The sequence below is a fragment of the Columba livia genome, chromosome 4, assembly GCF_036013475.1.
Source record: "Columba livia isolate bColLiv1 breed racing homer chromosome 4, bColLiv1.pat.W.v2, whole genome shotgun sequence".
In the NCBI taxonomy this organism is placed as follows: Eukaryota; Metazoa; Chordata; class Aves; order Columbiformes; family Columbidae; genus Columba; species Columba livia.
The window spans coordinates 657,298-668,848 of NC_088605.1; the positions used below are offsets into that span (position 1 = coordinate 657,298).

Here is an 11,551-nt window from a genome sequence, read left to right on the forward strand (position 1 = left end):
ACCGGCACTTCTCCCCTCGCAGCCCTGCGGTAAGGCCAGCCTGCTCAGCTAAGTCTGGCTTTGCATCCCCGCCGAGGGCTCAGATAGGTCCAGCTTTGCATCCCTGCTGAGGGCTCAGCAGCTTTGCATGCCCACCAAGAGCTCAGCCAGGTCAGGCTTTGCATCCCCACCAAGAGCTCAGCCAGGCCAGGCTTTGCATGCCCACCAGGAGCTCAGCCAGGTCAGGCTTTGCATCCTGACTAGAGCTCAGCCAGGTCAGGCTTTACATGCCCACCAAGAGCTCAGCCAGCTCAGGCTTTGCATCCCCACGAAGGCCTCAGCCAGGTCAGGCTTTGCAACCCCACCAAGAGCTCAGCCAGGTCAGGCTTTGCATCCCCACCAAGAGCTCAGCCAGGTCAGGCTTTGCATCCCCACCAGGAGCTCAGCCAGGTCAGGCTTTGCATCCCCATGAAGGCCTCAGCCAGGTCAGGCTTTGCATGCCCACCAAGAGCTCAGCCAGGTCAGGCTTTGCATCCCCACCAAGAGCTCAGCCAGGTCAGGCTTTGCATCCCCACCAGGAGCTCAGCCAGGTCAGGCTTTGCATGCCCACCAAGGGCTCAGTCACTGCCCGGACTGGGGTGCTGATCCCGCCCCGTAGCCGGTGCTGGGGCTGCAGCCACTGAGCCCGCGTGTGACACGACAGTTTCACTTCCCCACAGAGGGTGGGGAGGACGAGGACGGGGACGGGGACGAGGACGAGGTGAGCGCTGGGGCAGGGACAGGGTTCCTGCCGATCTCAGGGTGCTGGTGCCACCAGCCCCACTGCCATGGACTGGGGTGGGGACAGCGCCGAGCAGCTCACAGGTAAGGTCTCCTGTGCGGATTTGGGGACGCAATGGGCTCACACGCAGCAGGTGTCCCCACACATGTGGCGGGGGTGTCCCCTGTGACTGTCACTGTGGCCTCTGGACGCCACCGGCTGAACCTGATGGTTTGTGGGGGGTGAAACCAGCCCGCGTCCCCCAGACCAGTCACCCCAGTGCCACGGGGTTGGCTCAACGGGGGGACCCTGGTGGTGCCAGGGACTGTCCAGCCCCCCGTGTCACCCCAATGTCCCCCACACCCAGTGAGGGCACAGCTGGGTGACATTCTGTCATGGTTTTGGCTCCCTGCAGCCATCCTGGAGCCGGGAGGCAGCGAGGAGGAGGAGGATGAAGATGAAGACGAAGAAGAGGTGGCCGTGGTGCAGGTACCACCCACAGCCTCCTTTTCTCTTTTATTCATCCTCCCCATGCAACTCCGAGGTGACAAAGAGCTGGTCCCCCCATGTCCCCCCTCCAGCCAGGGCTGTGTGCTGTGACACTGCGGTGTCGCGGTCACAGTGTCCCCAGCTGGGACACAGCTCACCAGGACAGTGCCACATGTGTCTGTCCCCCAGGAGCCCCTGTCCCTCGGCCGGGAGGTGGGTGACGTGGAGCAGTGGCTGCTGGAGCTGGAGCAAGGTGAGCCCGGTCCCATCGTGGTGTCACTCGGGGCTGCCGCTGGCCATGACAGGGACAGTGGGATGGTGATGTGCCGCGGTGCAGAGCCGGGTGCTGTCCCCAGCCTGGGATGGCTCTGCGGTGGCTTGGTGGGGGTGACAGCCGGGACCCCCCATCACCGGGTTCCCTGAGCGTGTCCCCTGGTGCCACCAGCATCCCAGGTGCTGCTGGGCGAGCTCTCGGCTCTGGAGACGGAGTTTGAGATGGAGAGGACGTGCCGGCAGCGTGCCGAAGCCTACGCCGCACAGGTACGGGGGGCAACGTCCCCAGAGCCCCCAGCCCCTCCCTGCGGGTCCAAGGGTGCCGGTGCATCCCCTCAGCACACCCGCTCGGGGGGTGCAGGGGAAACCGCGGTGCTGGGGGGGTCTCCATCCCACCTCAGGTGAAGCAGGAGAACCAGGAGCTGAAGCGGCTCAGCCTGGCCCCGCTGGCCCCCCCGGCCCTGCCCCAGGAGCAGCCCCCCCAGGAGCAGCCCCCCGAGGGGGACCCCGACCCGCACTACGGGCAGCAGCTCCAGGGTGAGTTGGGCCGGGGGCTCCAGCTAAAACCAGCAAAGGCAGAGGCAAAGCTCCTGCCCCAGCCCAGCCGCCTGGTCCCGGTGTCCCCTAAGCCCGGCTTAGCCTGGCCCTGCGGTTTTAGGCTGTGCCTGGGTCTTGTTCTGGGGAAACAAGGAGAAAATGATTCTAAAACCGAAAAAGGTGAAATGGAAGTCCCGCTTCTCCCTTTCCCATCCGCTTTTTCCAGTTGTGGTTGTGTTCGCAGCCTGAGGCTCCTGTTGGTACCGGGGGGTCTGGGGGACATATCCTGTGGGGGGTGAACCCCGTGGTGTCCCCAGCCACCCACTGTTCAGGGGACGCTGTCCCTTGCGGGGTGCTGGGGCAGCTTTGGGCAGGGATCAGGGTGTTGAGCAACCTGGGGGTCACTCCCTGATCCCCCCCCTCATCGCCACATCCATGTCCCTCTGGGTCACCCACCCTGGAGAACCAGCACCCAACAAGGACCCCAGTGACACGGCCAGGACAGGGATGAGCCGGGTGGGGGGTCCTCAGTGACCAGCTCTGGGGGGGCTGCGCTCCCCATTCCCACCCCCATCCCCCCATTTTCACCCCGCGCCCCCCGTTGCCCTCAGACCTGCAGAAGCAGCTCTCCGGGCTGCTGGAGCAGCGCAACGGCCTCACCAGCCAGGTCCAGGAGCTCCGGAAGCAGAACCAGGACCTGCAGGACCAGGTTACCCCCCCGGGACCCCCCAGGGACACCCCAGCTGAACAGGACCCCACCCAGCACAGCATGGGGTCCCCCTTCATCACCCTCCTTCCCCACCGCCTGCCCGTCCCCGCAGCCCCTCGCTGAGCTCAGGAGAGGATTTTTGGGGAAAACAGCCCCTCGCTGTGTCCCTGACGTCCTGGGGAATGGGGGTGGCACAGTGGGACCCCCCAGCTGAGGGGGCGTCCCATCCATCCACAGCTGGAGCAGGAGCGGGGGCAGCGGCAGCAGCTGCAGGAAGCCCTGGCCACCAGCCAGCGGGCACCGGGCTCCTCCAGGAGGCGTGAGTTGGGTCCCCATGGCTGTGTCCCCACCTCACTGTGTCCCCACGGTCCTGTCCCCACCTGTGTCCCCATGGCCATGTCCCCACCTCACTGTGTCCCCACAGCTGTGTCCTCACTTTGCTGTGTCCTCATGGCCATGTCCCCACCTGTGTCTGCATGGCCGTGTGCCCACCTCGCTGTGTCCCCACGGTCCTGTCCCCACCTCGCTGTGTCCCCATGGCCATGTCCCCACCTCGCTGTGTCCCCATGGTCCTGTCCCCAGCTCACTGGGTCCCCACAGCCGTGTCCCCATGTCACTGCACCCTGGCGAGCTGGTGGAGGAGCGGCTGGCAGCTCCCCAGTGCCACCAGTGCCACCGGTGCCACGGCAATGGTGCGGCACTGGGATTGCTGGGATGCAGATGTCCCCTGTGCCGCGGTCCCCGGGGTGACACACCACCCCGGCGCTGGCACCAGCCCTCCCCGAGCCCCCGCTGTCCCCAGCAGTGTCCCAGGTTGTCACCCAGGATTCCTGGGACACGACGCAGCAGCCAGAGCTGGAGCGGGACCTGCGCCTGCACGCCGAAGCCTTCACCCACGAGGTGCGGGGTCACCCGTGGGTGCTGGGGGGGGCAGACACCCACGGGGGGGTGACAGAGCAGGGGGGCAGTTACTCTCTGCTGCAAACCCCCATCCCATGCCGACAGGGCCAGGATGCTCCGGGCACCCCTCGCGGTCCCTGGGGTGGGTGTTGGGGCTGCGGGACACCCGGCAGGACCTGTCCCCAAGGGGGGTGGCACAGAGAGGGGGGACACGGTGCTGGCGGTGGCTTCCCCTGGGTGCTGCCAGCGGGATCGGGCCCCTCTGTGCCCATCCCATTCGCTTTTCCATGAATTTCCTCTGTCACTGGGGCTACCAAGTCCCCACACTGGGATAGCACCCCATAGCACCCACTCTGAGCTACCCCGTCTACACACTGGGCTAGCACCCCATAGCCCCCACTCTGGGCTACCAAGTCCCACACTGGGCTGTCACCCTATAGCACCCACTCTGGGCTACCCAGCACTCATGCTGGACTAGCACCCTCTCAGCCCCTGAATTGGGCTACTCAGCCCCCACCCTGGGCTAGCACCCCCCAGCCAAAATCTCCCCTGAAACTCACTCCAGGTTTCCCGCAAGTGGCCAGTCCACGGGGCTGAGGAGCCGCGGGTCCCTGGCAGGGCCAGCGCTGTCCCTGGGCCGTCCCCAGCCCCTGTCCCCCTCCCGCAGCGCCAGGAGCTGGATGTGGCCCGCGCGGCGCTGGCGGCGGCCCAGGAGGAGAAGCTGGAGCTGAGGAAGAGGCTGGAGGAGGCCGAAGGGCGGCTGGGGGAGCTGCGGGAGGAAGGTGGGGCTGTCACCCCCCCAGCGGGCCACCCCCAGCCCCGGGGGACACCTGCCCCTGTCACCGTGTCCCCCTGCAGTGATGCTGCTGTGGAAGAAGGTGGCCAAGGACTTGTCACCGCAGAGCCAGAGCCACGAGGTGGCTGTGCCGGTGCCACCGCCGCCACCGCCACTGCCACCACCCGCTGTCCCCGTGGAGTAAGTGACACCAGTGGACATCCCAGTCACCTGTCTCTGCCATAGTAAATTGGCTGGGCTGGGGGCAAACCCTTCTGCTCCCAACCCCCCGCCCCTGAGCGCTGTGCCAGCCTGTCCCCAGACACACCAGCCTGTCCCCAGACACACCAGCCTGGCCCCAAGCCACGCCAGGCTGGCTGCAGCCACACCAGGCTGTCCCCAGCCATGCCATGCTGTCCCCAAGCCACACCATGCTGTCCCCAAGCCACACCATGCTGTCCCCAAGCCACACCAGGCTGTCCCCAGCCACACCAGGCTGTCCCCAGCCACACCAGGCTGTCCCCAGCCATGCCAGGCTGTCCCCAACCAATTTCAGGCTGTTCCCAGCCATGCCAGGCTGTTCCCAAGCCATGGCTGCCTGTCCCTGAGCCACACCAGGCTGTCCCCAAGCCATTCCAAGCTGTCCCCAAGAAATGCCAGGCTGTCCCCAAGCCATTCCAAGCTGTCCCCAGCATATGCCATGCTATCCTCTAGCTATGCCAGGCTCTCCCCAAGCCAGGGGGTGAGGTGCTGGCTCCAAGACAGGGGGTCAGGAAGGTGGGGACACCCTGGGCACCTCCTGGGCTTTCTGGGGGCGGGGGCGGCTGGGCCGGGCTCTCACCCCCTGTCCCTTCCAGCCCGCTCTCGGCGCTCAGGCAGAGGAGGGGGCTGGCGAACCCCCAGCGCAGTGAGTGTCCCCCACTGAACCCCGGGGGTCCTGGTCCCGTGGGGGGGTCCTGGTCCCGTGGGGGGGTCCTGGTCCCATATGGGGGTCCCTGGCAGTGACACGGGGCTGGGACAGGGTGGGGGGGTTGCCCACATCGCACCGGTTCAGGCATCTCCCACCACCCCAAAGTGTCACTCTGAGGTCCCATTGGGGGTGGGGGGCACCCTGCCAGTCCCCCATTCCTTTCCCCTGTCCTGCCTGGTGATGGTCCCCAGTACGGGTGGGAGATGAACCCTGGGGGGTGACACTGGGACAGGGGTGACACTGGGACATGTGCTGCAGGAGGTGGCAGCTGCCCCCCTGACACGAGTGTGGGGTCTCAGCTCCATGTCCCCCCAGGCAGGGCCGGAGGTGACGATGCCAAAGCCCGGGCGGTGCAGGAGATGATGCAGCGGATCAGGGCCGGCGTGGTCCTGAGACCCGCCAAGGAGCGGGTGTCCCCGCGCCAGGTGCGCAGGGAGGGGTCCGGTCACCCCGTCCCATGGGGAATGTCCCCAGGGAGCCCCGGGGGGACTGGGGACAGTGACATCCCCAGGGAGCTGTGACATCCCCGTCCCTGTCCCCTGCACAGGAGGCGCGGCGCAGCGCGGTGCTGGAGCTGCAGAGCATCCTGGTGAGCTGCCCTGTCCCCAGGGGGGACACCGGGCTGGGTGCCACTGTCCCCATGTGGGGCTGGCGTGGCTGGGATGTGCCCCCCAGCCTGGGGGTGTGTGCGCTGTCCCCAGGGGGCCATGAGGACGGGCAGGGGACGCGGCGGGCGGCAGAGCGGCACGCGGCGCGGGGAGCAGCGGCTGGAGAACGGCCTGCGGCGCCGGGCGGCCCATGGGGAGCCCCCCCCGAGCCCCCCGGGATCCCAGCAGGGGCCTCATCCTGGTACGGAGCCAGGCTTGGCGGGGAGGGCATGCGGGGGTGGGTGACAACCCCCTGGAGTGAGACTGTCACCAGGCATGGAGGTGACACCCATGTGTCCCACCATGAGCCCCACTGCTGCTCTCGGTCCCCCTGTCACCCTGCCCGGTGACAAGCTGCAGGGTCTTCACCCTGCTCCCGTCGGTCTCTCCGCAGGGGACAAGGACATCAGCACGGTCCCATCGCCGGGGAGTGGGGACAGGGACACCCCCTTCAGAGCCCGGGTGACCGGCGGCCTCCCCAGGACGCGACCCCTCGCCCGCCGGGCTGGGGACAGGGGGGAGCCGGGGTAGGGACAAGGAGGGGACATGGGGACAGTCTCTGCCAGCTCTGCCCCTGGATCTCCAGCACTTCGCACCCTCTTGTGCTTTCATTAAAGCAGGTGGCACCAGGTCCCTGCATGTCACCACGTCTGCGGGCGAGGGGGTGGCAGCAGGACAGGGCTGGTGGCACCGGAGCGGGACACCCACACTGTCACCCTTGGGTGCCCGGCAGCTGGGCAGGGACACATATCACACGTCACTTGCCTCCTGCCAGGGGGACACTGGTGTCCCCGTCACCTTTACAGTCTTGAGCCCCCACATTTCAGGAGGTAAACAGTGCTCAGACCCCAAAACAAAGGCACAGGGACTTGTGTCAGGGCAGGATCAGCTGCGGTGTCCCCTGTCCCCACACGGTCCCATCGGGGCTGTCACAGCCCTGCAGCCCCCAGGAAAGCTCTGAGCCCCAACCGGTGGCACTGGGGGGTGGAACCCCAGGGGTGCAGTTGGAGACCCCCGCGGGGACCCTCGTGTGGGGCTGTTCCCCACCCAGGGACAGGAACCCCCTTGATATGGGGACATTTTGGGGGCTGTCAGGCACCTTCCCAAAGGGAACAGTGTCGTACAGCTGAGCCGCAAACTCACCAGCCAACACCAGTGGCCATACTGGGATGTACTGGGAGACAGGGGACCAGCACCGCTGTACTGGGATGTACTGGGGGACAGGGGTCAGCAGTGCTGTACTGGGATGTATCACAGTATGTTTGGGATTGGAAGGGCCCTGGAAAGCTCACCCAGTGCAATCCCCCCATGGAGCAGGAACACCCAGATGAGGTTACACAGGAAGGTGTCCAGGCGGGTTGGAATGTCTGCACAGAAGGAGACTCCACAACCCCCTGGGCAGCCTGGGCCAGGCTCTGCCACCCTCACCAGGAACAAGTTGCTTCTCAAATTTAAGTGGAACCTCTTGTGTTCCAGCTTGATCCCATTACCCCCTGTCCTATCATCGTTTGCCACCGAGAAGAGCCTGGCTCCATCCTCACGGCACTCACCCTTTATATATTTATAAACATTAATAAGGTCACCCCTCAGTCTCCTCTTCTCCAAACTAAAGAGCCCCAGCTCCCTCAGCCTTTCCTCACACGGGAGATGCTCCACTCCCTTCAGCATCTTTGTTGCCCTGCTCTGGACCCTCTCCAGCAGTTCCCTGTCCTGCTGGAACTGAGGGGCCACAACTGGACACAATATTCCAGGTGTGGTCTCCCCAGGGCAGAGCAGAGGGGCAGGAGAACCTCTCTGACCTACTGACCACCCCCTTCTAACCCACCCCAGGTACCATTGGCTTCCTGGCCACAAGGGCCCAGTGCTGGCTCATGGTCACCCTGCTGTCCCCAGGACCCCCAGCTCCCTTTCCCCTCCACTGCTCTCTAATATGTAATTTCCCAACCTATACTGGAACCTGGGGTTGTTCCTGCCCAGATTCAAGACTCTACACTTGCCCTTGTTAAATTTCACCAGGTTATTCCCCGCCCAGCTCTCCAGCCTGTCCAGGTCTCTGATGGCAGCACAGCCTCCAGTGTCACCACTGCTCCAGCTTGGTGTCATCAGCAAACTTGCTGATAGTACACTCTATTCCCTCGTCTAAATCGTTAATGAATATATTGAACAACATTGGCCCCAGTACTGCCCCCTGAGGCACTGCACTGGATACTGGCCTCCAACTGGACTCCGCACCATTGACTACCGCTCTCTGGCTTCTCTCCTTAAGCCAGTTTGCAACCCACCTCACTGCTCTATTGTCCAGACCACACCTCCTCAACTGAGCTGTGAGGATGCTGTGGAGACTGTGTCAAAGGCTTTGCTGAAGTCAAGGTAGACCAGTCCACCGCTCTGCCATCGTCCATCCACCTTGTTACATTCTCATAAAAGGCTATGAGGTTGGTCAAGCACGACTTACCCTTGGTGAAGCCATGCTGACTGCCCCTAATAACCCTCTTATCCTTGATATGCCTTGAGATGGCACCAAGGAGAAGCTGTTCCATTACTTTCCCAGGGACAGAGGTGAGGCTGACCGGTCTATAATTACCCGGGTCCTCCTTCTTGCCCTTTTTGAAGACTGCAGTGACATTTGCTTTCCTCCAATCCTCGGGCACCTCCCCCGTTTCCCAAGACTTGGCAAAGATGATGGAGAGCGGTCCAGCAATGACTTCAGCCGGCTCCCTCAGCACCCACGGGTGCATCCCATCTGGACCCGTGGATTTATGGATGTCCAGACTATTTAACTGCTCCCTAACCCAGTCCTCATCGACTAAAGCAAACTCCTCCATTGACCTGGCTTCATCCGGGCTCTCAGGGGTACAGGGCTCCCCAGGACAGCCTCCAGCAGAGTAGACAGAGACAAAGAACGCATTCAGTAATTCTGCCTCCTCTGTATCTTCTGCCACCAGGGCACCCACCCCGTTCATCAGTGGGCCTACATTGCCTCTGGTATTAGTTTTATCTGCTATGTATTTGAAACAGTTCTTTTTGCTGTCCTTGACCCCTCTCACCAGCTGTAATTCTAGGGGGCCTCGGCTATCCCAGCTGCCTTCCTACATCCTCTAACAGCAGCCTTATATTCTTCCCAAGTGGCCAGCCCCTGCTTCCACAACCTGTAAACTCTCCTTTTCTGCTTGAGCATACCCAACAGGTCCCTGTTCAACCACACAGGCCTCCTGGCTCCCTTCCTTGACTCCCTTCGTGTGGGGATGCTCTGATCCTGAGCGTGGAAGAAGGAATCTCTGAATGCAACCCAGCTATCTCGGGCCCCTTTTCCTTCAAGCAGTCTTGCCCATGGGATTTCCCCCAGCAATTGCTTGAAAAGGCCAAAGTTAGCCCTGCTAAAGTCCAGGGCTGCAATTCTAATGTACTGGGAGACAGGGCACCAGCACTGCTGTACTGGGATGTACTGGGATGTACTGGGAGACAGGGGGTCAGCACTGCTGTACTGGGATGTACTGGAATGTACTGGGAGACAGCGGACCAGCACTGCTGTACCGGGATGTACTGGGATGTACTGGGATGTACTGGGATGTACTGGGATGTACTGGGAGACAGGGCACCAGCACTGCTGTACCGGGATGTACTGGGATGTACTGGGAGACAGGGGGTCAGCACTGCTGTACTGGGATGTACTGGGATGTACTGGGAGACAGGGGGTCAGCACTGCTGTACTGGGATGTACTGGGATGTACTGGGATGTACTGGGAGACAGGGGGTCAGCACTGCTGTACTGGGATGTACTGGGATGTACTGGGAGACAGGGCACCAGCACTGCTCTACCGGGATGTACTGGGATGTACTGGGAGACAGGGGGTCAGCACTGCTGTACTGGGATGTACTGGGATGTACTGGGAGACAGGGCACCAGCACTGCTGTACCGGGATGTACTGGGATGTACTGGGATGTACTGGGATGTACTGGGAGACAGGGGGCCAGCACTGCTGGGATTTGGGGTTCAGAGGCAGCTTTGCTGCTCCCAGCCCCTGCCGCACCAACCCCCCCATCCCGAGGAGCTTCCAAGCCACGGCTCATCCTTCTAAATCCCAAAAAACCCAACAAGAAGCATTGATTTAATTGTGGTTTCTCCAGCTTGGCCACCTCGTCGTGTGCAGGAGGAATCAAACACGAGCGTCCTCACCCCGGCCCAGCTGCGGAATCCACGGGGTCGTTCCCTTCTCCTCCGGGGCTGGTTTTATCACAGGTAAGGCGTACAACTCGGGTGTTATCGCAGATAAATCATACAACTCACGTTCGATCCCAGATCAATGGTACGGTTCAGGTTTTATCCCAAATCGTACAACTCAGGGCGCTGAACGCGCAGCTGGGGCCGCGCAAACCCCGGAGCCAGCGCCCGCGGTTCGTTCTTCCCCCATTAAAAACGCAGCCGGGGGGGCGTGGGGATCTCTGCACCCTCTCCAGGCGCCCGTCTGCCCTTCGCGGTAATTCAGGAGCCGTGTGGGCGCAGAGCGAGCGGCCCAAGGAACAAGGAGGTGTCGGAAAACCCGCGACGGTGGCACCGGGGCAAGGACAAGGGACAGGTCCCCGTGTTCCAACGCTCCTCCTCGCCGCTTCTGTTTCAACACGTTTTGTTCCTCCTTGTGCAGGGCGCAGACGGCTCCCACTGAAATATTTAAGGCCGGGAGCTCCTCTTTCTCGTTTCTGAGCGTTTCTCAGCGCAGCCTTCGATTCTCCAGACACCCGGGGGCTGCCGTGCGGAAAGCAGACACGGAGAGGCTGCTGGCGAGTGAATGTCAGCGCGTCCCACGGATCCTCCGACTGGGAAAGGCAGCGAGAGCCACTGGGACCGGCTCGGAGCGCCCGGGGAGGCCGGAGCCCGCGCTGCCCCCGCGTTCGGCTTTCGGGGCGGTTCTGGCATTTCCATCCCCGCTCGGCGCCGGCGGGAAATGCCGCGGTTATTCCCCGGCCGCCTGCCCTTTGCCGCCGCCCGCGCCGTATCGAGTGCATTCTCTCCCCTGATTACACCCTCCAAACACCCATGAAAATCAATCCCGGCTCCGCTCCCGCGGGACGGCAAAGCCACATCGCGCTGGCTGCACCGTCCCCAAGCCACCAGCACTGTCCCTGAGCCACCAGCACTGACCCCAAGCCCCCAGCACCGTCCCTGAGCCACCAGCACCGACCCCGTGCCACCAGCACCGTCCCCGAGCCCCCAGCACCGTCCCCGAGCCCCCAGCACCGTCCCTGAGCCACCAGCACTGTCCCTGTGCCACCAGCACCGACCCCGAGCCACCAGCACTGTCCCTGTGCCACCAGCACCGTCCCCAAGCCACTGGCACAGTCCCCGAGCCACCAGCACCGTCCCTGTGCCACCAGCACCGTCCCCGAGCCACCAGCACTGTCCCCGAGCCACCAGCACCGACCCCGAGCCCCCAGCACCGTCCCCGAGCCCCCAGCACCGTCCCTGAGCCACCAGCACTGTCCCCGAGCCCCCAGCACCGTCCCCGAGCCACCG

General features: G+C 63.6%; 1 protein-coding gene across 5 annotated transcripts; it reads left to right on the plus strand.

Moving 5' to 3' along the window:
* Positions 1-518: 518 nt before the first annotated feature.
* LOC102088590 (shootin-1) lies at positions 519-6,670 on the plus strand. Of its 5 annotated transcripts, none has more exons than XM_065060121.1 (15): positions 519-843; positions 1,155-1,228; positions 1,418-1,481; positions 1,674-1,768; positions 1,903-2,038; positions 2,650-2,747; positions 2,985-3,066; positions 3,523-3,647; positions 4,213-4,429; positions 4,506-4,623; positions 5,280-5,329; positions 5,708-5,817; positions 5,940-5,981; positions 6,094-6,241; positions 6,434-6,670. In XM_065060121.1, exons 1-15 carry the CDS (start codon positions 807-809, stop codon positions 6,568-6,570), a joined length of 1,533 nt encoding a protein of 510 aa, XP_064916193.1. In that variant the 5' UTR covers positions 519-806; the 3' UTR covers positions 6,571-6,670. The 5 variants fall into 5 exon arrangements, with proteins under 5 accessions (XP_064916193.1, XP_064916194.1, XP_064916195.1 ...); XM_065060122.1 differs by having other exon boundaries at positions 522-843; positions 3,553-3,647; XM_065060123.1 differs by having other exon boundaries at positions 527-843; positions 4,315-4,429.
* The last annotated feature ends 4,881 nt before the right edge of the window (positions 6,671-11,551 follow it).